This window comes from Capricornis sumatraensis, chromosome 4 (genome assembly GCF_032405125.1).
Source record: "Capricornis sumatraensis isolate serow.1 chromosome 4, serow.2, whole genome shotgun sequence".
Lineage (NCBI taxonomy): Eukaryota > Metazoa > Chordata > Mammalia > Artiodactyla > Bovidae > Capricornis > Capricornis sumatraensis.
In genome coordinates this window covers 127,365,311-127,390,514 of record NC_091072.1, presented here as the reverse complement: position 1 = coordinate 127,390,514, position 25,204 = coordinate 127,365,311, and the positions used below count along the sequence as shown (strand labels likewise).

At 38.7% G+C, this 25,204-nt stretch overlaps 1 protein-coding gene across 3 annotated transcripts in view; it reads right to left on the bottom strand.

Moving 5' to 3' along the window:
- Positions 1-25,204, bottom strand: part of ITPR2 (inositol 1,4,5-trisphosphate receptor type 2) — a 598,268-nt gene that overhangs the window by 195,213 nt on the left and 377,851 nt on the right. For all 3 annotated transcript variants that reach the window (XM_068970194.1, XM_068970196.1, XM_068970195.1), the window contains exons 38-41: positions 11,398-11,506; positions 10,226-10,413; positions 4,565-4,748; positions 3,613-3,869 (exon numbers count right to left, since the gene is read on the bottom strand). In XM_068970194.1, coding sequence (XP_068826295.1) covers positions 3,613-3,869; positions 4,565-4,748; positions 10,226-10,413; positions 11,398-11,506 — 738 coding nt within the window. The remainder of the gene's footprint in view (positions 1-3,612; positions 3,870-4,564; positions 4,749-10,225; positions 10,414-11,397; positions 11,507-25,204) is intronic.

The following is a 25,204-nucleotide window of genomic DNA, read 5'->3' as shown; positions in this document are numbered from 1 at the left end:
TCAGGGTTGATTTTCTTTAGGATTGATTGTTTTGATTTCCTTGCTGTCCAAGGGTTCTCAAGAATGTTCTCCAACACCACAGTGCAAAAGCATCAATTCTTTGGCACTCAGCCTTCTTTATGGTCCAACTCTCACATCCATACATGACTACTGGAAAAACCATAGCTTTGACTAGATGGACCTTTGTTGGCAAAGGGATGTCTCTGCTTTTTAAGATACTTTGTAGGTTTGTCATAGCTTTTCTTCCAAGAAGAAAGCATCTTTTAATTTCATGGCTGCAGTCACCATTCATTGATTTTGGAGTCCAAGAAAATAAAGTATGCCACTGTTTCTTTTTTACCCTCATCTATTTGCCACGAAATGATGAGACCAGATGCCATGATCTTAATTTTTGAATGTTGAGTTTTAAGCCAGCTTTTTCACTCTCTTCTATCACTCTCATCAAGACGCTCTTTAGTTCCTCTTTGCTTTCTGCCATTAGTGTGCATATCATTTGCGTATCTGAGGTAGCTGCTATTTCTTTGGCAATCTTGATTTCAGCTTGTGAGTCATCCAGCCCAGCATATCCCATGATGTTCTCTGATGTAAGTTAAATAACGAGGGTGACAATATACAGCCTTGACATATTCCTTTCCCAATTCTGAACCAATCTGTTGTTCCATGTAAGGTTCTAACTGTTGCTTCTTGATGTGCATGAAGGTTTCTCAGGAGGCAGGTAAAATAGTCTCATATTCCCACCTTTTAAACAATTTTCCACAGTTTGCTGTGATCCATAGAGTCAAAGGCTTTAGTGCAGTCAAGAAGCAGAAGTAGATGTTGTTTTTTTTGGGAATTCCCTTGCCTTTTCTATGATCTAATAGATGTTTGCAATTTGATAAGATAACTACTAAAAGGCTTCCCAGGTAACGCTAGCAGTAAAGAATCCACCTGCCAATGCAGGAGACGCAAGAGACATGGGTTCAGTCCTTGGGTCAGGAAGATTCCCTGGAGGAGGGAATGTCACCCCACTCCAGTAGTTTTGTTTGGAAAATTGTATGGGCAGAGGAGCCTGCGCTACAGACCATCAGGCCACAAAGAGTCAGATAGAAGTTGGCAACTGAGCATATGCACACATGGGATTAACAAACACACACTACCACATATAAAATAGGTCTTCCCTGGTGGTTCAGATGGTAAAGAATCTGCCTGCAGTGTGGAAGACCCAGGTATGATCCTTGGGTCAGGAAGATGGTCTGGAGAAGGGAGTGGGTACCCTCGCCAGTATTCTTGCCTGGAGAATTCCATGGAAGACGAGCCTGCTGGGCAACAGTCCAAGGAGTCACAAAGTGCCGAGAGCCAGCATGGGGAATCCCGCCCATGGCAAAGGTCATGAGGAAGGAGGCCTGACATACACAAAGGCGGGATCAGGTCTCAGGGGTCCCCCTGGATATTCTCGAGCATCTACCCCCAAAACCAGAGTCTGCCTACCTTACTGCATTATGCTTTCACCTACACTTCTGACATTACGGGGGGCTATCCCCCACCACCTCTCTCTGAAAAGGAGTTAACTTAGAACTCCAGTTAATAAATCTCCTGGGTGTAACAAGAGTGTTTCAGTCCAAAAATTCCTCTGATGGCTCTCTAACCTGCCTGACAGGTTTGTCCGGCCACATGTGATTGTTCACAGCCTCCCAACTGTGAGAGGCACGAGATACCATAAACTTTCTAAATACAGATTCTTTTGAGAAGTTAGAAAATTATTAGTATAGTATTAGCAAGTTAGTTAGAATTTATACCAGTGGAGGGTTTCATTGTTGAGCCAATATATGCTGCTAAGCCTCCATATCCCTTGCCCCTTATACACACTAATTGATATAACTGCATATAGGAGAAATAAGTATTAACCTTGATATTAATCACGTTAGACTTTAGGCTAAGTAAATTCTTTTCTTGATTATAGCCCACTGCACCTTTGCCCTGCAGGAATGAAACTTTATCTGGTGCCTTCGGAGGGTGGTGCCTGACTTAAGAAATATCACTGTTGGAGAAAATAAGTTTTCTGGTAGACTAATCATCATCAGAAAGGGTCATAAAATGTTAGCGGGCCTCTTGGTCAGAAGATGATGTAAATCACCTGAGAACTTTGTATATCAGAAAGAATGCAGAAAGAAAGCGTGGTTTCAATAAGGGTCAGGACTGCTCACCCCACGTGACTTTGTATTTTCCGTTTATCTCTACGTATGGCTTAAAGTATAAAAGCAGCCCTGGAAAATAAAGAAACAGACCAGTTCCTGGAAAGACTGGTTTCCCTCGTGTCGTCCTTTCTTGTTCTCTTCTTTTCTGGCTGAATTCCCATCTGGAGCATGGAGGCTTGCCAGGCCTACTAATTTTGCCTGGGCTTCTAAGATCTGAACGGGGAGGCACTTTGTGTCTCCGCTCCTCCAGGAGACCGGGAAGACACCTGTGGCCTATGTAGGTGGTGCAAACCCCTTGTCTTGGGGTTTTATTGGTTTTCCACGTAAACCAAGTTATTCATCCTCTTTTCTCCACTAATTTTCCTACTACACTATTCTTCCCTAATCTCTCTTTATATCTCTAATTAAATAATTCTTTCCTAATTGCCGACTCCATCCTGGCTTTGAATTACCCTGGACCCACCGGGGTTGGACCCCGGCAACAAAGAGTCGGACATGACTGGGCAACTGACACTTTCACTTTCACATATAAAATAGATAAACGTTAAGCATTTACTGTATAGCACTGGAAACTATTCAATATCTTGTAATAATCTTTAATAGAAAATAATTTAAAAAGATGTGTGTGTGTGTGTATATATTTATATATATATATAGTCCTGATACTAACACAATATTATAAATCAACTAAACTTCAAAAGCAAGAAAACCCTCTTCTATATTAATCTGTTTATAATAAAAACATATATTAACTCTGTTTATAATGCTGCTGCTAAGTCGCTTCAGTCGTGTCCAACTCTGCGACCCCATAGATGGCAGCCCCCCGTCCCTGGGATTCTCCAGGCAAGAACACTGGAGTGGGTTGCCACCTCCTTCTCCAATGCATGAAAGTGAAAAGTGAAAGTGAAGTCGCCCAGTCATATCTGACTCTTAGCAAGCCCATGGACTGCAGCCCACCAGGCTCCTCCATCCATGGGATTTTCCAGGCAAGAGTACTAGAGTGGTGTGCCATTGCCTTCTCCACTATTTCTAATAGACATATATTAACTCTGTTTATAATAAAATATAAAGATATTCTGTATCCTCAGTCAAGAAATATGAACTGAGTTGGCAATGATGAAGGCCCTCCAAGTCTTACAAAACCCAGAAAGGTACAGATGAGGCAAAACTGACCTTATTCAACAAATCTCAGAGTCCTAAGGTTAGAGGATACCCACTGAGACTGGAGAGATGTGAGTTGAGGATGCAAAGAATGATACTGTAGGAATGCATAAAGTAATTTTCTTCTCGTTTTTCTTCACCCAGATACCAAAATTTCTTCCCATTTCAGAAAAGCACTATTGTTCTTATTATCTCTCCAAAACATTAGTTTTACCTGAATTTAATCACTATCATCATAGGCTGGATGCTCAGCTCTCACACAAAACAGAACAAGTACCTGCAGCTCCCGGTTGTGATTCTCACAGAGTAACTGCAGAAACCTCAAAATCGGCTGCATGATGGCAATGGCAGGGCTCATTGTTACTTCCTCGGTGGACTTGTCCTCGGCATTTCCTGCTTCAGGTCCTGCACACATGATGTCTATTTCTGGATCCATTTCTCTTCTGTATACACAGTATGCTTTGGATGTGGCTGAAGAAGCTTCTGTTAACTGCCCTTTCATTCCCTCTTTTAAATGTAATGATGAATCTCTTACTGAAAATAAAGCAGTACTCATATTTATGAATTAATTTCCATTTGCTAATTTAAAAAAGACAGTTACCCAAATTCTCTAACAATTGGATTTCAAATCACCTGACAAGAGGAGCAACAACTTTTCCCAAAAGAATCTGAAGGAGCAACCAAAACATTAAATATGCACTGGGATTTTTTTTTAAAAGATCTTAACGCTTAGCCCATTTTAGAAGGGCTCCTGTCTTTCTGATAAATATAAAATTAAGAGCTCCTAAATACAAGAAAGTGAGAAAATAGTACAAAGTTCAAAATATTTATACAATTTGTTTTTACTATCCTGATGACTTTGTTATTCCAAATTCCAAGAATCTTTCATAGAGTTTAGTGCTATAATTCTGGTTCTTACAGTTTACATTTCATGAGCATTCAGAAGGGATGGGTAGTTGTTCTTTACCATGAATTTCACGATGAAATCAAATATTTTCACGTCACTAGCTGCTTTGCACTGATAATTCCGTGTTTGAGGCTGACCCCACAAAGCTGTCTGAAGGTCAATACCGTGACCACAATAATTCAAGGACAGTGTTCCATACACAGAGGCACAAGTGGCATAATTAGACTAAGGTAAGTAAGATGACAAAGATAAATGAGCTCTAAAAATTGCGTTACCCGCTTTTCTCCTACTCATTCTCCCAAATACTCAGCTAGTCCTTCACCTCTCATCCGTGGGCCAGATGTCATCAGCTCTGTGTCTTCATCCCTTTTTTTGTTACCTAAGTCGATGGTGTTAACTGTCACTGTTGATCTTATCTCTTTCTGAGCAGCCTTCATTCGGTCGTAGAGAACTTTGAAGAATTTTTCTGATTTTTTTTGTTCATGTAACTGCTGGTAGAAGGAATACTGCAAGAAAACGTATTTTAAGACATCGACCCCCAAGGATGTTTGAAATAAATATAAGCATTATGGATAAAAGCCCGTATTTAATGCGCTGCTCATGATTATTTCATAAACTGACAGCTTTACCAGTCTCCTATACTACTTACTGTGTCCTAATAATAGCTTATATTTGCTTAGTACTTTCCACTAAAATTCAACATAATTTTATGTTATTGAAGTCACCTTTAGTGATTATTTGTTTTAAAATTTCATAAGAACACTGTAAGAGCGGTATGCAAAGAGCTCTTTGATTTTTATATTATTATGAAGTCATGTTTTGAGGTCCTACTATGTTCCAGGCCCCATGCTGTGAAGTGACAGAACACTCAGGAAAAATAGCTACAATTCCTGCCTTCATGACTCTGTAATCTAGACTGGAAAACAACCACTAATTCTGTGATCATCCTGGTAAATGTGAGCCTACAAAGTTATTTTTCTCTTTCCCTAAATTATTGTATATTTAATTTAGACTGTGTTACCATGGCAGCCTCACTCATAGGAACCCACTGATAAGTACGCACTAAGTCCCTGGGGTATTTTATTAGCTACATTGTTTGCACAGGATCTAGGAGAAGCCCACCATAAAATGCAAGACGTGAACTCTGCTTCACAATCAATAATGATATGGAAAGGATTCAACAGTCAAAGTAGGATAAAAACACATCTCTGGAAATAACGGACCTTGAGATCATCTGCCCTAATCACTGTCTGCTTGGAGAAGTATCCAGAAGAGGTATGAGTTAGGAAACGTGATGTGCTCTGAACAAGAAATTTTAAGTTATTAAGACTAAAACCACGGGACAGATACAACACAAGAGAAATACAGTAAAAATAATTAATAAAGATAGTAATTCCAGTCACTGTACTGATATGAGAGGAGTTATATAAACTTGATGAGAGACAATGGGAAGAAAACATCTGAAGAAATAATGACTTCCAGATCAAGTAGAATTGACTGTAATCCAATAGAGTAGACAATTTTGGGGAGTTTGGTTCCTGCAGATACCCTTTCTGAAAGAGTGCCTGAAACCATGACTCACAGGTCCTGGGACTTGCAGGTGAGAGTCTGTCTAATGACATCAGGCCTGGAAATGGATACCTGTCTTGAAATTTCTGCTGTGGGTGATGCACATTCTCAAAGCGTTTTCATAAAGTCTTACAAGTCGGTTTCATACCTACAGCGGCAAGCACTAGGCAGAGGGCTAGCAACAATTCAAGAAAGCAGGCCAAAAAGCCACAGTAACCATAGCAACCACAGTGAAACCATCAAGCTGGTTATTAATTCAGAGGATAAAGGCAGATTTCAGAGACCTCTGTGGTCCCATAAATTACACTTATGCTTGAACCCTAATATTTTCAATATAATGGCATTGGAAGGCAGAAAGGGATTCCTATATATTAATGAGGAAGTTATAAAACTTTGTGGTTCTATCAACACAAAGTTTTATAATTTTTGTTGTTCCTTGACATGTATTATCTCATTGATTCTTTCAGGACAACTGTATGATGAACACAGCGTGCTTATTTCATTTTATATATCAACAAAATAAAGTTTGGTGAATGTAAACGACTTTCCCAATATTATATAATAGTAATAGAGATGGGATTTAAATCTGGATTCTTTGACTCTAAATCACTATATAAAATGACCCTTTAAGCTCAAAATAACAAGTGATTTACACGGACTTTTAAAAACTAGAAAGGAAATCAATCCTGAATATTCACTGGAGGGACTGATGGTGAGGCTGAGGCTCCAATACTTTGGCCACCTTATGCGAAGAACTGACTCATTAGAAAAGACCCTGATGCTGGGAAAGATTGAAGGCAGGATGAGAAGCCGGTAACAGAGGATAAGATAGTTGAATGGTATCTCTGACTCATGAGTTTGAGCAAGCTTTGTGAGATGGTGAAGGACAGGGAAGCCTGGCATGCTGCAGTCCCTGGGGTCACAAAGAATTAGACACAACTGAGTGACTAAACAAAAACAACAACAAACCTGAACACTATGATTTTAATAAAGATAAATAGTATGCTTTTATAATACATATATAATCTCAAGAGGTAGCATAACAATTTAATCTCTCACAAAGGGAAACCACCTCCATAAGCTTCAGAGTATAAGGGAAAACTCCTTTTTTCTCAGGAGCCAAGGTGATAGATAAACAGTTCCATGTAATAGAGGAAGGACTTTCCCCCAAGAAGGATGGAGAGCAACTAGAAATGAGAGGGCAGAGAAGAGAAATGAAGTGAGGACTCAGAGAGATGAAGTAATACTAGGGTGTAATGCAGGGTGATCAGTCAGTGAAACTTCCCAGGAGTGAGTAGACAGAAGGATATTTTAGAAGGACATTTTAAATATTTATTATTCATTAGCTGCATCATATGGGGTCTTCTGTTGTGGCGTGCAGGCTTAGTTGCTTTGCAGCATGTAGGATCTTAGTTCAACCACCAGAAACCGAACCGACGACCTCTGCATTGCAAGTTGGATTCTTAACCAGAGGACCACCAAGATAGTCCTGAATGGAGATGTTTATAGCAGTTAAGAGCACAGACACTAGAGCCTGTCTACATGGGCTCCAATCCTAGCTTGATTTCTAACCAGCTACATGAGCTTATGTGTATCTCAGATTCTTCTTTGGTAAGATGAGATAGGATTCAAGTTCCTGCACAGGTTGTTGTGAGGATTAATCAAGCTAATACACAGAAAGCACTAAGAAGAGGGCCTAGTATTTAGAAGGCATTATTCACATTGTTGGAGAAGGCAATGGCACCCCACTCCAGTACTCTTGCCTGGAAAATCCCATGGATGGAGGCGCCTGGTAGGCTGCAGTCCATGGGGTCGCTAAGAGTCGGACATGACTGAGTGACTTCACTTTCACTTTTTACTTTCATGCAGTGGAGAAGGAAATGGCAACCCACTCCAGTGTTCTTGCCTGGAGAATCCCAGGGATGGTGGAGCCTGGTGGGCTGCTGTCTATGGGGTCGCACAGAGTCGGACACGACTGAAGTGACTTAGCAGTAGCATTCTCATTGTTGCTATTATTAGTGTACAATTTGAAATTGTAATTTAACCATCTTCTTTATCCTCCCCTCAACCAATTTTTAATTAAGTACATTTAAACATATAAATTGATTTATGTAGCTAGGAGGGTAAAACTTAAGAAAGAGCATCAGATCCCTAATTCAGGACTACAGAAGCTGGGTGTCAAGACAATCCCTGAACTAAGTAAGCAAGACAACAGTGGTCAATGAGACAATTAGAATATAAATCCCCCTAGATTTTGACAAAAGTCTTGGGGAGGGTAAGCATTCCAGCTGACCTCAATTAGACATCTTAGGGCCAGGAGCACACAGTTGACATCTGGGTTACACAATGATGTAGATAAGTGAGAAATCTGGATAGTGCAAGGCTGGTAAACAAGACTGTCATAACCCTTTTAAAAGATTTTCGTAAACAAAAATCACTGAATTCTATTTCATCAAGTATTTGTCAAATGGCTATAAAGCTGTAGATATGAAGAACAAGACATGATCCCCCTACTTTAAAGAAGATGCCATTTAACTGGAGAAGCAGAATCTTATATAGATAACAACGAAGCACAGCAGCACAGGAAAAATGCCAAGTGAGCATCCAAGAAGTAAATGTTATGGGAGCTCAGATAAAGAAGTGGTCCCAAAGGCCACAGCAAAATAGCGAAGACTTTGTAAATAGAAATGGACCACTCATTCATAGGGATGTTCACTTCCAGTTATTTACTGAATCCCTAGGCTGGGCCAGACATGGTGCCAGAAACACGGGATGTGAAGATGGAAAACATGTGGTCTCAACCTCTAAGGATTCATAATTCACTAGACAGAGCCTGCTGTACTCATGAAGAGGTGCACACACACACATGCAGAAATGCTACTGCAGATATCTGCAGGATATAGCAGAAGCATAGAGTCACTAGTGGACAATTCTGCCCAGTGGGACGTGGGGTAAGAAAAGGCTTCCAAGAGAAGTTCATGAGTTGAGTCCTCAGAGAGGAGAAAGTGACATGAGAAATGGCATAGCACATCCGAGGAGCTATAAAGAGCTTAGTACATCTGGTGCACAAGAGAAAGGATGGAGGCAGGAAGAGATGGAGTAAGAACGGAAAGTTAGAAAACTTGAAGAAACTAGATCATGAAGGAGCATTTGCCTTTATAGGGGAAAGTGACTGACTTTAAGCAGGAGAATAATATGTGTTTTGGAAAGGTATCTTTAGAAGAAACATGATTTTTTTTTTTTTTTCATGCTTAATAAGATGTGATGTCTACTTGCCATGAATAGGGAAAATAGATTCTGGAATTTCCAATTAGTTGTTTGCCTTCCTGACCAAGGCAAACCTGGAAATACCTTGTTAGTGAGTGGCAGGGCTGGGAGGAGGAAGGCTGTTCCCTGGGAACATGTCCCAGCTCTCAGGATCACACAGTGAGCTCTGCCTTTAGGTGTGGGGAAGTTCAGGGGCAACTTGGCAGGAGTTTCTAAGTCACGTGTGTGCCTTCGGGAAACGGTATGATCCTACGTGCAGGTGAGCGCACTGCTCACTGGATTGGAGCACTGAGTAGATGAACAATGACTCTCAAGTCACCCCTCCTGAGCTGAATGAGTAAACAGAACAAGAAAAGAAGGAATGGTTCTTCTCTGCCCACAACGGGGAAAGCTTCAGCTACTCAGAGGCAGCAGGGTAACAAGCACCGGCAGATTTGAATAGGGAACAGAAGAGTTCTCTGTTTCTAAAAAGGTAACTGAGATGCATGGTGAATGCTATCAGAACTTGTTTCAACGTCAAGTACTGTATGAGGAATTTATATATATATATATATATATATATATATATATATAAAACCTCATTTAATAAATGCACTTAATTCCTTTTTTTACATATAATTCTTGGATAAGTCAAAATGTCCTAATCTGCTTAGTCAGCCTAAAATTTCCCTAAGCAAATGAGAATTTCTGGAATGTTCTGCTTCACTGAGTAATTTGCAAAGTTCTGCTTCCCAGGTGGTTCAGTGGTGAAGAACCTGTCTGCCAATGCAAGAGACTTGGGTTCAGTCTCCAATGCAAGAGACTTGGGTTCAATCTCTCGATCAGGAAGATCCCCTGGAGAAGAAAAAGGCAACTCATGCCAGTATTCTTGCCTGACAAATCCCATGGACAGAGGAGGCTGGCAGGCTACAGTCCACAGTTGCAGAAGAGTCTAACATGACTTTGTGAGTAAACAACAACAATGTAGTTACTACAGCAAATCAAAAAATTTATAAGGATAATGTGATACAAAGTTGTTGTGGGTTTTTTTTCTTTTTGAGATAGTCATGAGAAACAGAGAAAAATCATTACTTGGGTTTCCAAGACAAAGAAGTAAGAAATACAAAATAACCAAATGTAACCAACGACAATGACGGTAAGCAGGTACCTGAGTTTGTGTGTTTCCTCCTTCCAGCAAGGCAATGCCAAGTAAGATGCCTTCTGAAAAAATTCTGTCATTTTTGGTATTCACTATAACATCAATGACAAGTTCAGATGCACCTTCTTTATCCAGGAGACACTGAATATCTGACATGGATATCCCCATCTTATCTGAATCTTGCCCAGAAAAGCTTCCTGTGATTAGGAAAAATAAATAAGTACACCTTTGTTAAAAGGCAAAATTAATTCTAAAGCTCAAATTTGTTTCATGAACCCAAAATCATACAAAGGTTTTTAACGTGCTTTATACTTATTTTTCCAGTTTTATTGAGATATAATTGATATATAACATTGTATAAGTTTAAGGTGTACAACATTAATAATTTGATATATGTATATACTGCAAAATGATGACTATAATAAGATTAAATTCATCATCTCATAAAGTTAATTTGTATTCCTTGTGATGAGAACTTTTAGGACCTGTTTTCTTAGCAACTTTCAAATATGCAATACAGTATTGTTACCAACGGTCATCATGTATATTCAGTTCAGTTCAGTTCAGTCGCTCAGTCATGTCCGACTCTTTGCGACCCATGAATCGCAGCACGCCAGGCCTCCCTGTCCATCACCATCTCCCGGAGTTCACTCAGACTCACGTCCATCGAGTCAGTGATGCCATCCAGCCATCTCATCCTCGGTCGTCCCCTTCTCCTTCTGCCCCCAATCCCTCCCAGCATCAGAGTCTTTTAATGAGTCAACTCTTCGCATGAGGTGGCCAAAGTACTGGAGCTTCAGCTTCAGCATCATTCCTTCATGTTGTATATTACAGTCCCAAAATTTCTTTATTTAACTGAAAGTTTGTTCCTTTTGACCACTTTCACTTAATTTCTCTACTCCCCACTCTCTGCATGTGGCAACCGCAAATCTGATCTCTGTTTCTCTGAGTTTTGAATTTTTAAATTACATATATAACTGATTATTTCACTTAGCATAATGCCCTTGAGATCCATCCTAGATGACACAAATGGCAGGATTTTCTTTTTGCTATGGGTGATGATGGTGCGTTTTAAATGAATCTTTTCATATTTGTGCTATTTTTAAGTAAAACACTAGAATAACACTGGCACGCAGAGATGTCATTAGAATTTGAAAATAAAGGGAAAAATGATATCTTGCCTCCTCCTTGTGCAGTTTTGCAGTAGGTTCCAGAGAGGTGTCCATTTATAGAGACTCCATAATCACCTTTAAAGTATCGATTCAGGAGGATTTTTCTTAATGTATTACCCTAATAATAAAAAGGATAAGAAAAATTTTATTGTTCCTTTTTCTAGTAAAAGAGAAAGTTATCAATACATTAAAATGCCACTTAAAATGCATTTTATCAGTGATGTTGAACATGGAAAAACTAACATTGTATAATATTTTCTAAGGCAAAAATCTGCCAATATTTCCCATGAAAATAACAAAAATGTTGCCTTTTCCAGAGATAAAGAATAAATGTACAGTATTTTCAATAGAACAATACAGTCACAAACTCTATAAATTTAAAATTGCTTCAAAAGCTGAGGGTCCCAGTGTCGGTAAGAATATTCATGGCATCTAAAGAAAACACAGATTAATAAATAAACTAAGAATTGGAAAGGAAAAGCCTTCACTTAGATAGGCCCAGTAAAAAGAGCTAGAAAAGTCCTAGGTATACAGAAGGTGCTCAAAAAATTAAGCTTGATAAGACAGAATGAATTATATTTAAATTCCAAGAGCTTTATTCAGAAGACAGTGGGCAAAAGATAGTCTATCAAACACACAATTCAAAAATTCCTGTTTTCTACTGTTGATTGCTAATAAAGGTTGACAGAGAGTCATATACTAGTTGGTTGTTTGGACTTCCTCTTTTAGAAAGACTTTGTTTACCTGATTTTTTTCAATTAGATTATTTCTTTCGCTATTGACAAAAAGGAGTTCCTTTTATATACTAATTTCTAGTCCTCTGTCAGTTATATATGTTGCAAAGTCTCCTTGTTTATTACTCCTCTTCCACCACTTTTCTTTAAGGAAAAGAGCTGTTTAATTTTAATGTAGCCACGTTTATCAGTGTTTTCCACTAGTCTTGTGTTTTTGCATTTTTGTTAGAAATGCTTTCCAACTTTGGTTCAGAAAGACATCTTCAAATATACTCTTTCTAAAGTTGAAAATTTTGCCTTTCACATTTAGATCTATACTCCAATTTGAATTGAATTTTGTGCCAGGTGAAAGGTTAAGATCTTAATTTTTTCCACATTGACATCAATTGTTCCCACATAATTTATTGCAAAAATCATTTTTATCACTTATCATCAATAAACTTCTATCATATACCAAAATTTTTTTGTCTTCAATTTCATATAGATTACAAGAGATTTTTAAAATAGTATATTTTGCAATATAGTTGCTTGCATGAACAGAAGAAATGTAGATAACTCCAAATCTTTTATCTTAGTGGCTATGATTTGAATAGACAAGAGTACTTTTTAAAGTATTATGTAAGGACTGTAGATTTAAACTATTTACATTAACACCACAACTGCAACGGTAAGGACATTGTGGTCTAAAAGCTTATGCACTGGCTGCAGATCATGCAGCTAACAGGTGACAGACAAAGACCTGAACTCAGCTCCTGATGGCAAAATGTGGCCATCGCCCCAGGCCATATGCCGCACACCCCCTTTGCATGCCCCCCTTTCCTGCTGTGACACGTGATTCCACTGCACCTTCTCTCTCCCATGCTTTAGGTGTCCCTGTTTCTCCAGCCCTTCAGGCTTTGTCCTCAGTTCTCCAACTCTTGGCTCCCCACTCCCCATGAGCAACTTCTTCCAGCCCTTGCTTGTACAATCCCTTGGGCAGGTCTCACGGTCAAATGTGTCTCCTCTATCCTTGACCTGGTTCTCCGGAACCTCTCCTTCTCTTTCCATTCACATCTCCTTATCTACATCTGGAGGTTCTACTGGCAACTAAACTCAGCTTTTCACAATGTATTAATTCTTCTCTCTTCAATGTGTTTCTCTCTTAAGTGGAAGAAATTCAACTGGTTTCAAGGCGATCACATCATTCTGGTCTTTTAGGCTCCAATATCCCCCCAACTTGAAAATGATTTGTGAAAACCTACCCATTCTACTTTTTCAACTGTTGGTTCCAATAGTGTCTTCACACATTATACTGTAAAACCCAACTGAACGATGTGATGACTACTCAATCACAGTTTTCTAGTCTTTCTCTTTGTTCATATCATATTCTCAGTTTGAAAGCTCCTCTTTTGTCTTACTTATGGACATATCCTTGGAGGAGGACATGGCAACCCACTCCAGTATTCTTGCCTGGAGAACCCCACAGACAGAGGAGCCTGGCGGGCTACAGTCCATGGAATCGTAAAGAGTCGGACACAACTGAAGTGACTTATCACACAGGCATGGACATATCCTATCTTCCCTCTTCATTCTACAAATATTCATTACGAATCAACTGTATTTTAGGCACTATCTTAACTTTATAAGAGATAACCCTCCTCTCAGACATAGGTGTAAAGAACAGACTTTTAGACTCAGTGGGAGAAGGAGAGTGTGGGATGATTTGAGAGAATAAGATTGAAACATATGTATTACCATATGTAAAATAGATAACTAGTGACAGTTTGATGTATGATGCAGGGCACCCAAAGTCGGTGCTTTCTCTGTGACAACCCTGAGAGATAGAGTGGGGAGGGCGGTGGGAGGGGGATTCAGGATGGAGGGACACATGTATACCTACAGCCAATTCATATTGATGTATGGCAAAAACCATCAAAATACTGTAAAGTAATAATCCTCCAATTGAAATAAATGAAAAAATACAAATAATTTAAAAAATATATAACCCTCCTCTCAAAAGACTTTACAATAAGATCAGTTCCATAAGAGAGGTCCATACTAAGACCTACGGAAGTGCGTAAGAGGGAATGGCTCAGAAGTGGTTTCACATGGCAAACCTCCCCTGGTAACCCAGAGGATCATCCCAGCAAAACTGTCTCATGCAGTCAGTGCGGAACAAATGTCCTAAACGTCACAGTGCCAAGAATTCCAACAGACACTCAGAGCCTTACAGGGACTTTTATTTACTGACACTTAAGATTTCTAGAACACATCTATTATTCCTCCCTATTTCATGCTTTCTTCGTCTAAGATTTTTTCATATAGGGGTGCTATGAGTAAAGATGATGACTAGTCTTAGAAGAGAAAGTGACTAAGGAAGAGTTTATTCTACCAGTGAAGAGAACTCGACTCTCCCCTGTCAAACCGAAGTGGGACACTTATAAAAGACACAAGAAACTAAAAGTTCTCTTTTTACTTTGAAAAGAAACCCTTTTGAGCTGAAATAACTTCATCTGGCCAAAGAATGATGCTTCCAAAAGGGTAGGAAAAACAAAATAGTACACTTCTTTGGAGTCAAATGGACTTTTTATCATGTATCTCATTACAGCAGAAGGAGACGCTACAAAAGACCTTTTTAGACCCATAAATTATAAGGTTCAAGTTGTGACCTGGGGAGAAAGATGTGAGGACACATTAACTGAATTAATTTCTTTAAAGGGCAGCTCAGTCTGTCCTACTAATCATCATTCTCACCTCTACACATGAATGGATTGCTTCTTACTCAAACCCTGTAACGTATAGTTGGCCTAGCTGAAATAAATAAAATTGATAAATGTGAAAACACAGGACTGTTTTTCTTTTTTTAAGGTATGCTGCTGCTGCTAAGTCACTTCAGTCATGTCCGACTCTGTGCGATCTCATAGATGGCAGCCCACCAGGCTCCCCTGTCCCTGGGATTCTCCAGGCAAGAACACTGGAGTGGGTTGCCATTTCCTTCTCCAATGAAGGTATGGGTATTAATTAATTAATTAATTTTTTTGGCTGTGGCAGGCAGGATCTTAGTTCCCCGACCAGGGATCAAAGGTGCTCCCCAGCAGATGAAGTGCAGAGTCTTAACCACTGATTGCCAGGGAAGCCCTCGGACTGTTATTCATGATACGGCACAAGTCACAGTCACCTCCTGGAAGAGAACTTGTTGTGAATGAAGCCCCAGGTCTACGTGAATGAGCTCCCATTTTATTCTCTGTAAGAGCCTTTAAACCCCATTACTCCAAGAACTCAACCAAGAGATAGAGAAACAGTAGTTTCTTAAAGGGTAACTAGAGTGATCACGATGGTCTGATTACTCACCTAGAGCCAGACATCCTGGAAGTGAAGCCAAGCGGGCCTTAGGAAGCATCACTACGAACAAAGCTAGTGGAGGTGATGGAATTCCAGTTGAGCTATTTCAAATCCTAACAGATGATACTGTGAAAGTGCTTCACTCAATATGTCAGCAAATTTGGAAAACTCAGCAGTGGCCCCAGGACTGGAAAAGGTCAGTTTTCATTCCAATCCCAAAGATAGGCAATGCCAAAGAATGCTCAAACTAACACACAATTGTACTCATCTCACATGCTAGTAAAGTAATGCTCAAAATACTACAAGCCAGGCTTCAGCAATAAGTGAACTGTGAAATTCCAGATGTTCAAGCTGGTTTTAGAAAAGGCAGAGGAACCAGATATCAAATTGCCAACATCCGCTGGATCATGGAAAAAGCAAGAGAGTTCCAGAAAAACATCTATTTCTGCTTTATTGACTACACCAAAGCCTTTGACTATGTGGATCACAGAAAATTCTGAAAGAGATGGGAATACCAGACCACCTGATCTGCCTCTTGGGAAACCTGTATGCAGGTCAGGAAGCAACAGTAAGAACTGGACATGGAACAACAGACTGGTTCCAAATAGGGAAAGGAATACAGCAAGGCTGTATACTGTCACCCTGCTTATTTAACGCATACGCAGAGTACATCATGAGAAGTGCTGGGCTGGAGGAATCACAAGCTGGAATCAAGATGGCCAGGAGAAATATCTATAACCTCAGATATGCAGATGACACCACCCTTATGGCAGAAAGTGAAGAGGAACTCAAAAGCCTCTGATGAAAATGAAAGAGGAGAGTGAAAAAGTTGGCTTAAAGCTCAACATTCAGAAAACGAAGATCATGGCATCCGGTCCCATCACTTCATGGCAAATAGATGGGGAAACAGTGGAAACAGTGGCTGACTATTTTGGGGGGCTCCAAAATCACTGCAGATGGTGACTGCAGCCATGAAATTAAAAGATGCTTACTGCTTGGAAGGAAAGTTATGACCAACCTAGACAGCATATTAAAAAGCAGAGATATTACTTTGTTAACAAAGGTCCATCTAGTCAAGGCTATGGTTTTTCCAGTGGTCATGTATAATGTGAGACTTGGACTGTGAAGAAAGCTGAACGCCAAAGAACTGATGCTTTTGAACTGTGGTGTTGGAGAAGACTCTTGAGAGTTCCTTAGACTGCAAGGAGATCCAACCAGTCCATCTTAAGGAAAATGGGTCCTGGGTATTCATTGGAAGGACTGATGTTGAAGCTGAAACTCCATTATTTTGGCCAACTGATGAGAAGAGCTGACTCATTTGAAAAGACCCTTCTGTTGGGAAAGAGTGAATGGAGGAGAAGGGGATGACAGAGGATGAGATGGTTAGAGACCATCACCAACTCAATGGACTTGAGTTTGGGTAAACTCTGGGAGTTAGTGAACGACAGGGAGGCCTGGCGTGCTGCGGTTCATGTGGTTGCAAGAGTCAGACACGACTGAGTGACTTAACTGAACTGAACTGAGAAAGCTACATTTTACCCTCTGTTTTAAAAAATGCCCTTTATGTTGCTAAAGAAGAAAGCTATTCAAAACCAATCAGAGAGCAGAAGAGTTTCATGGCAGATTAGAATATGCACCCTATCTGTCATTATTTCTAAATTATTTTCAGGCAGATAAAATGAAATTGCAGGTGCTTACCAGATTCATAAACATCAAAATCAAATAAGCCACATTTTTGTTATCTAATTCCAGCCAAGTTAGAAGCATCTGTTTTCTAACTACGAATTCAAAATGCCACAGAAAGGGGACAAGGGCTCCCTATATTCTGCTTTCAACTCTGGAGCCACACTGTCCATGCTTCAGTCCCCTCTATGCCACATACTAACGGTATGTTTTAAGCAAGTTACTTCACTATACTATCCAGCACTCAGTCCTACAACTGTCAAATGAAATGATCATAACACCCTTCAGGGGGCTTCTGTGATGTGGAAAATATGTAAAGTACTTAGAACAATTTCTAGAACATAGTAAGTACTCTGTAAGTTGTGTATAATTGATGCTGTTGCTAGTATTAATACCAGATCACAGAACAGTTTACAACTGACATGGTGATTTTGTACATAGTTTCTCACTGTATACCAAACCGTCCCACATACTAAGAAAATGGCAAAAATAAAAAATGGCAAACTAAGTGAAAATCCTCATTCATCCACTATTAGTCAGTCCTTGAAATTACATACTTGTGAGCTAATCTGCACATACTTTGCCTTTAAAATGGACGTTCCAACTTCAACTAAGTGGAAAAAATTCTATTCTGGTTCCAATTCCACAGTTTTCAAAAAAAAAAAGCAAACCTTGGAGCTAAACAGGGCTTTCCCGGTGATGCTTGTGATAAAGAACCCACCTGCCAATACAGGTAGATGAAACAGACATGGATTCGACCCCTGAGTGGGGATGATCCCCTGAAAGAGGGCACAGCAACCCGCTCCATTATTCTGCCTGGAGAATCACATGGACAGAGGAACCTCACAAGCTAAAGTCCGTAAGGTCGCAGAGAGTCAGACATGACTGAAGTGATTTAGCACCCACGCGTGGGGCTAAACAGGAATGAAGAATAGGCAGAGATGGAATAGGATTCTGTTTGTCTTAACTACCCTCATTTAAGACTGGAAAACCTCAGATATCGCTACATCACAAGTTTAGCAGACAACAGACATTTGTTGTCCAGTACTGAGTTCTGACTTAAAGGATGGGAGGCAAGTATTTTGCCTCAACTTGTCTTGGGGCATTCTTGGTGGCCTTACAGTGTTGACAGCTTGGAGGCAAGTCATTTCCACAAATTCCTTTAACTCAAAGTAACTGTAGAACCAAGGTCAGAAATTATGGTGCCAGGATTATAAATAATAGTCTCAGAGCTATAATTGCCACAGCAGAAATTTGGGAAAGAACTAAAAACATATTTTGAAAAGCATCCTAAAACGGAGAAGCTCAACTTCTGTACTTGCTCTTCAGCTTCCAAAATGAATTCCTGACTGCGCTCGCCATGGAAGGTGTCTTTATTGGCTTAGGCCAAGTAGCAAGGAATGTCCTTCCCTGTCTTTTCAATATCAGAGTCAATTCCAGGCCACAAGACACAGTTTTTAGCCAATGCCTTCATGTGAACACATCCCAGATGTGCTAAAGATAATGTAGCCAACATAACTAACAACCACCTGAAATTGCAACAAAACATCTCCATAAAAAGAGAAGCCACAAGTTTGTGAAAATCTGAGAAGATGGGTTTTGCCCGGCCACTTCCTGTTGCATCAACTCTAATGGATCAAAAATTAAGAAGCTTAGAAATGACTGCCTTTCACAGATAGACATGATACCAAGTATGTTATTAGTCTTAAAAAAGGACTAAAGATTTTCTTTGACTTTCAAGGAAGCCCAGGACAGTCTCATTAGGAGTTGGCAGCATTCGGAGTGAAGGGTTCAAGGATGTGATATTTGAGGGACCAAATCCACATTTGTTCCCATTTCCTTGGAAAAATCAGACACTAAAGTAACATTTTTCTACTGTGTGCAGTATCCTTAACATACCATCAAAATACGTCCCACAACCAGAATCCTAGAAAACTAAGTCCTCAAGTAGAAATTTAAAATGCAATGAAAATTGCAAACTAAAGATGCTTAATTTACGGTTTCTCCTCCAGGACTAACAATTAGCTGCTAATCAGCTTGGATAAGATCTACAAGAAAGTGATTGTATGTTTCTGTACCCTCTGCGTAGTTTTATTTTAACATTAAACTTGGTATTAGTCTAACCGGTGCTCTCCTAACCTTTCTGTTTAATGATAGTCTCTCTGATTAGATAGTTTTCCTCATTTGAATTCCAAGAGGTTAAAAGGCATATTTCTAATTTCAAATAAATTATTGCAACAGCTGTCTCCTAGTGGAATTACATTAAATGTGGCATTATAATCAACTACATCTTCAAGGAACTCCATTGGGAAAATGTGGCCAAACTCCTATAATCTAGTTGTCTGATGGTTTAAATTTCTGGGTCACTGACTCCAAGGAATGTAAGCCAGTTCTTTCTCCTGATAATTCCCCCCGCCCCACTTCTTAAGATAAGAAATACAAACTTCAACAGGAATAGTTATTATATACATTCACAGATACTCTTTATCAACACGATGACACAATCATGATAACCTTGAAAACATACTGATGTTTCAATAAATCTAGTAAAGGAGGTTATGAAAAATAAAAGAATGTAGAAAGTTTTTTTAAAATTTTAAAACCAATTCATACACTAGAATGACAGTCTACTTCCATCTCCTTTCTTCCCTTTTTTTTCACTCCTTGTTAAGACATATTATATTTCTACCATGTGTCAGACACTAGGAAAGGGGCAGCGAAGAGCAATTCGGCAGCATATGCTAAAATAATTTTCAAATATGGTACAGCTGAAACATATGGCACTGTTTTTCAAAATAAATAACTGTCACCAGACCATTTGATTCCATTTGTGAAATCTGAACATTTACACAGTAAAGGATGATATTTAGACGTTTAATGATGATACTGGAGGTAAGAGTGACAAGTCATCGTTCTGGGTTTATCAACTATCAACTACCTCTAGAAAAAACAAGATTGCGAACACTGTTTTAGAGGATGGGTTTGTGCCCCATAACTAGTGAGAAGTAAAGGAAACTATTTATCTTTTTTGAGGTTTAATAAAAGCCTCTCAGTATTTGGTTTCCAGGAAGGACACAGACTGACATGAAACTCAACAGCATCGTACACCTCCTCACCCATTTTAATACAGGGTCTGCTTAAATTCTAAGGGTTGAGAACTTATTCAACCCTTCACCCACAGTACTGAAAATGGATCTTTCTGCTTATAATTGTTCACTTTTCTGGGTAAGCAGTCTTCCTCTCATCTCTAGAACATAAAGAGCTGAGAGAAGAATAAATAAGCAAGTGATAAGCAGAGGAGCCTTATATACCATTTCCCTATTGAAGCAAAACTCCTAGACCCACACATCATAAATCACTACCTCATAAAATTACACTCAAATGGCAGTGCATACAACCACTGAAGTTAAGCCCACCGTCCCCTGGTAAAGAATGCAGAAACTACCTGTTACTGAGAAAATGGAATCAATATGCTGCCGATGCAAGCATGAGCACTCACACTGAAGACCAGGAAAAATGGAATTTCTTATGGTTAATTTCAAAGCTCCTGTAAAAGCTTTGTATACCTGAAGGATGACATGCCCGAGTACAGATCAATAAAGATCCAGCCTATGGAGGTCTCAGAGAACACAAGAGAACAAAGCAAGATGGGAGAGGAGATGGAAATAATTGGAGACCTGAACTTGATCTGAACGTGAAGTACAGGTGAACAGCTTCCCTCTTGGACAATGGGAAGAATGATATCCGTTTTAGATCCTCCAGTGCTGTGCTTCCTCTCATATTTCCACTATCACTTGGTAAAGATTGTTACATAGGTACAACTTTGCAAGACGGAGTACCAAGTGGTAAGGAACAATATATAAGTTATTGAAAATCAACCTCTATCTCACACAATCCACAAAAAATCAATTTCAGGTGGATACAAGATTTAAATGTGAATGAAAAAACTATAACACTTTCAGAGGTCTATGTAGGAGAAAGTATATTTATGACAAAGGGGTAGGAGAGGACTTCTTAAACAAGAAACAAAATCTGCAAACTATAAAAGACTACAGTAAACTTAAGAGCTTCCATTTATTAAAAGACATCAATAAAACCACTCAGAAAAGATAATTTCTATATATATATAATATTTAAAGAATTCCTGCACACTGGGAAAAAAGCATAAACCATCCAAAAGAAAATAAAAAACTCAAACAGGCAAGTTATATAAGAGAGAAGCCAAATAGCACCCCCCAAAACATACAAAAATAAACAACCAACCTCACAAGGAATTAGAGAAATAAAAATTTAAACTGCAGTAAGAGACTTCTCATTCACAAGACTGGCAAAATTTTAAAATTCTTTCAACATCAACTTTCTACAAAGATGTGAGCAAAAAGAACATCGGGAGTTGAGCAATTGGTGTAGCTACTTTGAAAAATAATTTGATATTCTCAGTGAAGCTAATGATGTACAGATGAAAAACAACAACAAAAAACAAAGCAAAACAAAAAGAGAAAAGAGAGAGAGGAAAGACCAGTAAGTTCCAGCCCTATACTCACCTTCCTATTTCTATGGATATTATGTTGTCAATGCAGTTGATGAGTTGCAAGCTGTGTTCTACCTGTCTACAACCAAGTGGGTTTGGCTCACTGGGCAGTGAGAGGGGTACAGAACTTGGCAGAGTTGTTGAGGGAACAAGATGGTAGAAGAACCAACCCCTTCAAAGAAAAAGAGAGAGAGAATCCTCACCCCCTTTCCCCAAAAATACTGGAATGGAATTAGCCTTAAAAGGGAAGGAGAAAACTACCACTTGTATTACTTATCAATCAGTGCAAATATTTTGACAAAAGAAGTATGAAGGCAACTTTTAATAAGTTCAGAATATATTTAGAAGTTCTTAGATTTATGGAGCCAATGGAATGAAGAGGAGCTCTACAAAGCCACAACGTTAAGGAAAGCTCTTGAAAATTAAATGAGATATCTATCAACACAGTCTAACACATAACGAAATTTAGAAAGCGCTCAGCATTGGAAAGCTATACACTTACTGAAAATGATAATGTTCTCAAAACCAACATAATTAGTTAGGATCTGGGTTCTGCCACTGGCTTCATGATCTCAAGAATTTTATTTACCTCCCCCTGGACTCAGTTTCTCCATCTCTGAATAATAATATCTATGCTGCAGGGCTATTTTAAGAATTAGAGATTGTATATGGAAAGCTTATGTTCTTAGCCCATAATAAGTGCTAAACAGACAGTTATTATAATATTGTGTTTAACATTAAAAAATAAGCTTCAACTGAGAAAGATTTGCACAAATAGCATATACAGGATATGACAATGCCTAGCTCCACAAAGATACCCATAGTTTTAACTGCTGACCTAAGTATCCAGCTCCAACTTTCTATAAATGTGTAGGAGAAGGCAAATGAAAAATAGCATTCGTTTTGTAGAAGATCACTTTGAAGCCAACTTGATCAGTGTGTATGGTTTAATAAAAATAATACATTAACATGCATAAGTTTCAAGTGTCCCTAGTGCCTGTACAAAGTAGAACTCTTCCAAAAGCCAATAGTCTAATTTTCCATTAGGGAAAGAAAAAGAACAGTATTTCATCCTAGTATTTGTTTTTAACATAAGAAATGTAACAAAAATATTTTAAACATTTATACACAGTGTCCACTAGGAAAGACTGCTTGCTAACTAGTGTCCCCACACGTACTTGGTGCCCCTGTAATTCATTCTCTGATATTCAGAGGGCTGTGAAACAACAGAGGTCTATAATGAATATACAAGAACACATAAAAATGCCTACAAATTGATGAGAAAAGATCTCGTGAAAAGTGGACAAAGAAATGAACTGGCATTTCATAGAAGAAAATACATATGGCCGATAAGCATGAAAAAATGCTCACCTTTATTAGTAATTAGGGAATATAAATTAAGTCTGTTGAAAAAGAATACATATATAAATATATATGTGTGTATATATATCTGAATCACTGTTGTGTACACCTGAAACTAACACAGCATTTTAAATCAGTTATACTTTATTTAAAAAGAGAAACACCAAAAAGACTATCATAAGGCATCATTCTACAAGCACTAGATTGGCAAAAATTAGGAAGTTTGACAAAATGAGTGCTGAAGAGGACATGAATCAGTTATGGAAATGAAAACTGGTACAACCAGTTTAGAAAATGTGTTCTCACCTGGCAGTTACATTCCTAAGGAAATGTGCTCCAGAAGATACATAGTACCACATCCTAGCCATTTATATTAGCACTGATAGCAAAACAAACAGGCAAAAATTAAACAAAAAAGCTGCAATCAATCCAAATATCCACTGACAAGAAAATGGATCAGTAAATTGTGGTACATTCCCAGAATGGAATAAACAGTGGTAAATATGAAAGAACTAGAGCCTCACAGCAACACCCAACAGCCTTGAAGAATTTCAGAAACATGATGTTGAGAGGGAAAAAAATGTCCTGGAAGACATGAAATGCAGTATTAAAAATGAGAGGTACCAGTTTACCAGTTGCCTCTGGAAGATGAAGCCAGAACACATATGTAGATGCATGCTCTTATTCAGTTTGCTGGGGGATTCACACATCTTCATTACATTATTGTGTTTTATAATTTAAAGTGATGGTGTACATATTATCTCATACAAAGTCAATATTATATTTAAAGAAGATATTCAATAACTATTAAACATCATGATAGTTTGCATGTCATGTATATTCTGTGGCTTTTGAATACTGACCAAAACCCACAGCATAGGTTACATAAGGACACATGACCCAATGTCTACAAATCTTGTCATTATTGTTCTATGAATCAGTCTATATCTTCCTCCTACCACACAAGCCTTTCAGTGTCTCATGGTGTCTCTTCTTCCTCAAGGCTTTAGAAAAGATGGTTCCTTTTGCCATCCATGCTTTCTTTGTCCCTCTCCCTCTCCATCCCCCAGCTTTGCTTAATTGACTCTGACTTGAGAGATTAAAAGTGTCTGCTTGCAATGTGGGTAGACCTGGGTTCAATCCCTGGGTCAGGAAGATCCCTGGAGGAGGAAATGGCAACCCACTCCAATATTCTTGCCTGGAGAATCCCATGGATGGAGGAGCTTGGTGGGCTATAGTCCACGGGTCGCAAAGAGTCGGACACGACTGAGCGACTTCACTTTCACTTTCACTTGACCTTTAGGTCTGAGCTCAACCATAACAAAGTCATCCTCTGGAATCTTATCAAACTAGTTTTCTTTCAGTCCCTTCATAATACCATGTGCTTCATTCACCACAGTCTTAGTTTTATAGTTATTTATATCAATCTATGAATGATTTCAATCTCTTTCTACTAGATTATAAAAACCACAAGGACAAGGACTTGCTTTTTTTTCCCTTTTGCCATTTTTTTTTTTTCCTTTTGGCTGATAATCAACTCCAACATCTAGTGCAAAAGCTGGCACATTAAATACTCAATAAAAACTTTTGAATGCATGTATAAACCAGTGATTCTGAAGGAGAGGGCACTATTTACCAAAAAATAGTCACATTGAGTGGAGCCTTTTTAAGGACTGCAATATTTGACATCTGTCATGCCTTACAACTTTGGAAGATATTTTAAGAATTAAAGATTTTAAAATTAAAAAAAAAGTAACTACTAAAAAAAATAAAAATAAAAAAAAAAGAATTATACTTAAAGTTACTTACATATTCAATATTTTCAATACACAAACTCATTAACTGTGCTTCCAGGTCAGAAAGAAGTTAGTTATGTTGGAATTCAAGAAGCAAAACATTAGACTACCGAAAAGAAAAGGTGAACAATTCTAACAGTCAGTCTGAAAAATTTGAAGGTAAAATGTTGATCAATGATTGTGATATGGTCTAATGCAAGAAAATACACCAATATGCTAAAAGTCTAGTCCAAGTTATTCCCTTGTCACCATACGTCTAATGAAATAGGATTTTTGTATTTTACTGAAAAACATTCGTATTTACTGAAAAGCCTTGATGCTATATCTAGTCAAGGCTATGGTTTTTCCAGTAGTCATGTATGGATGTAAGAGTTGGACCATAAAGAAAG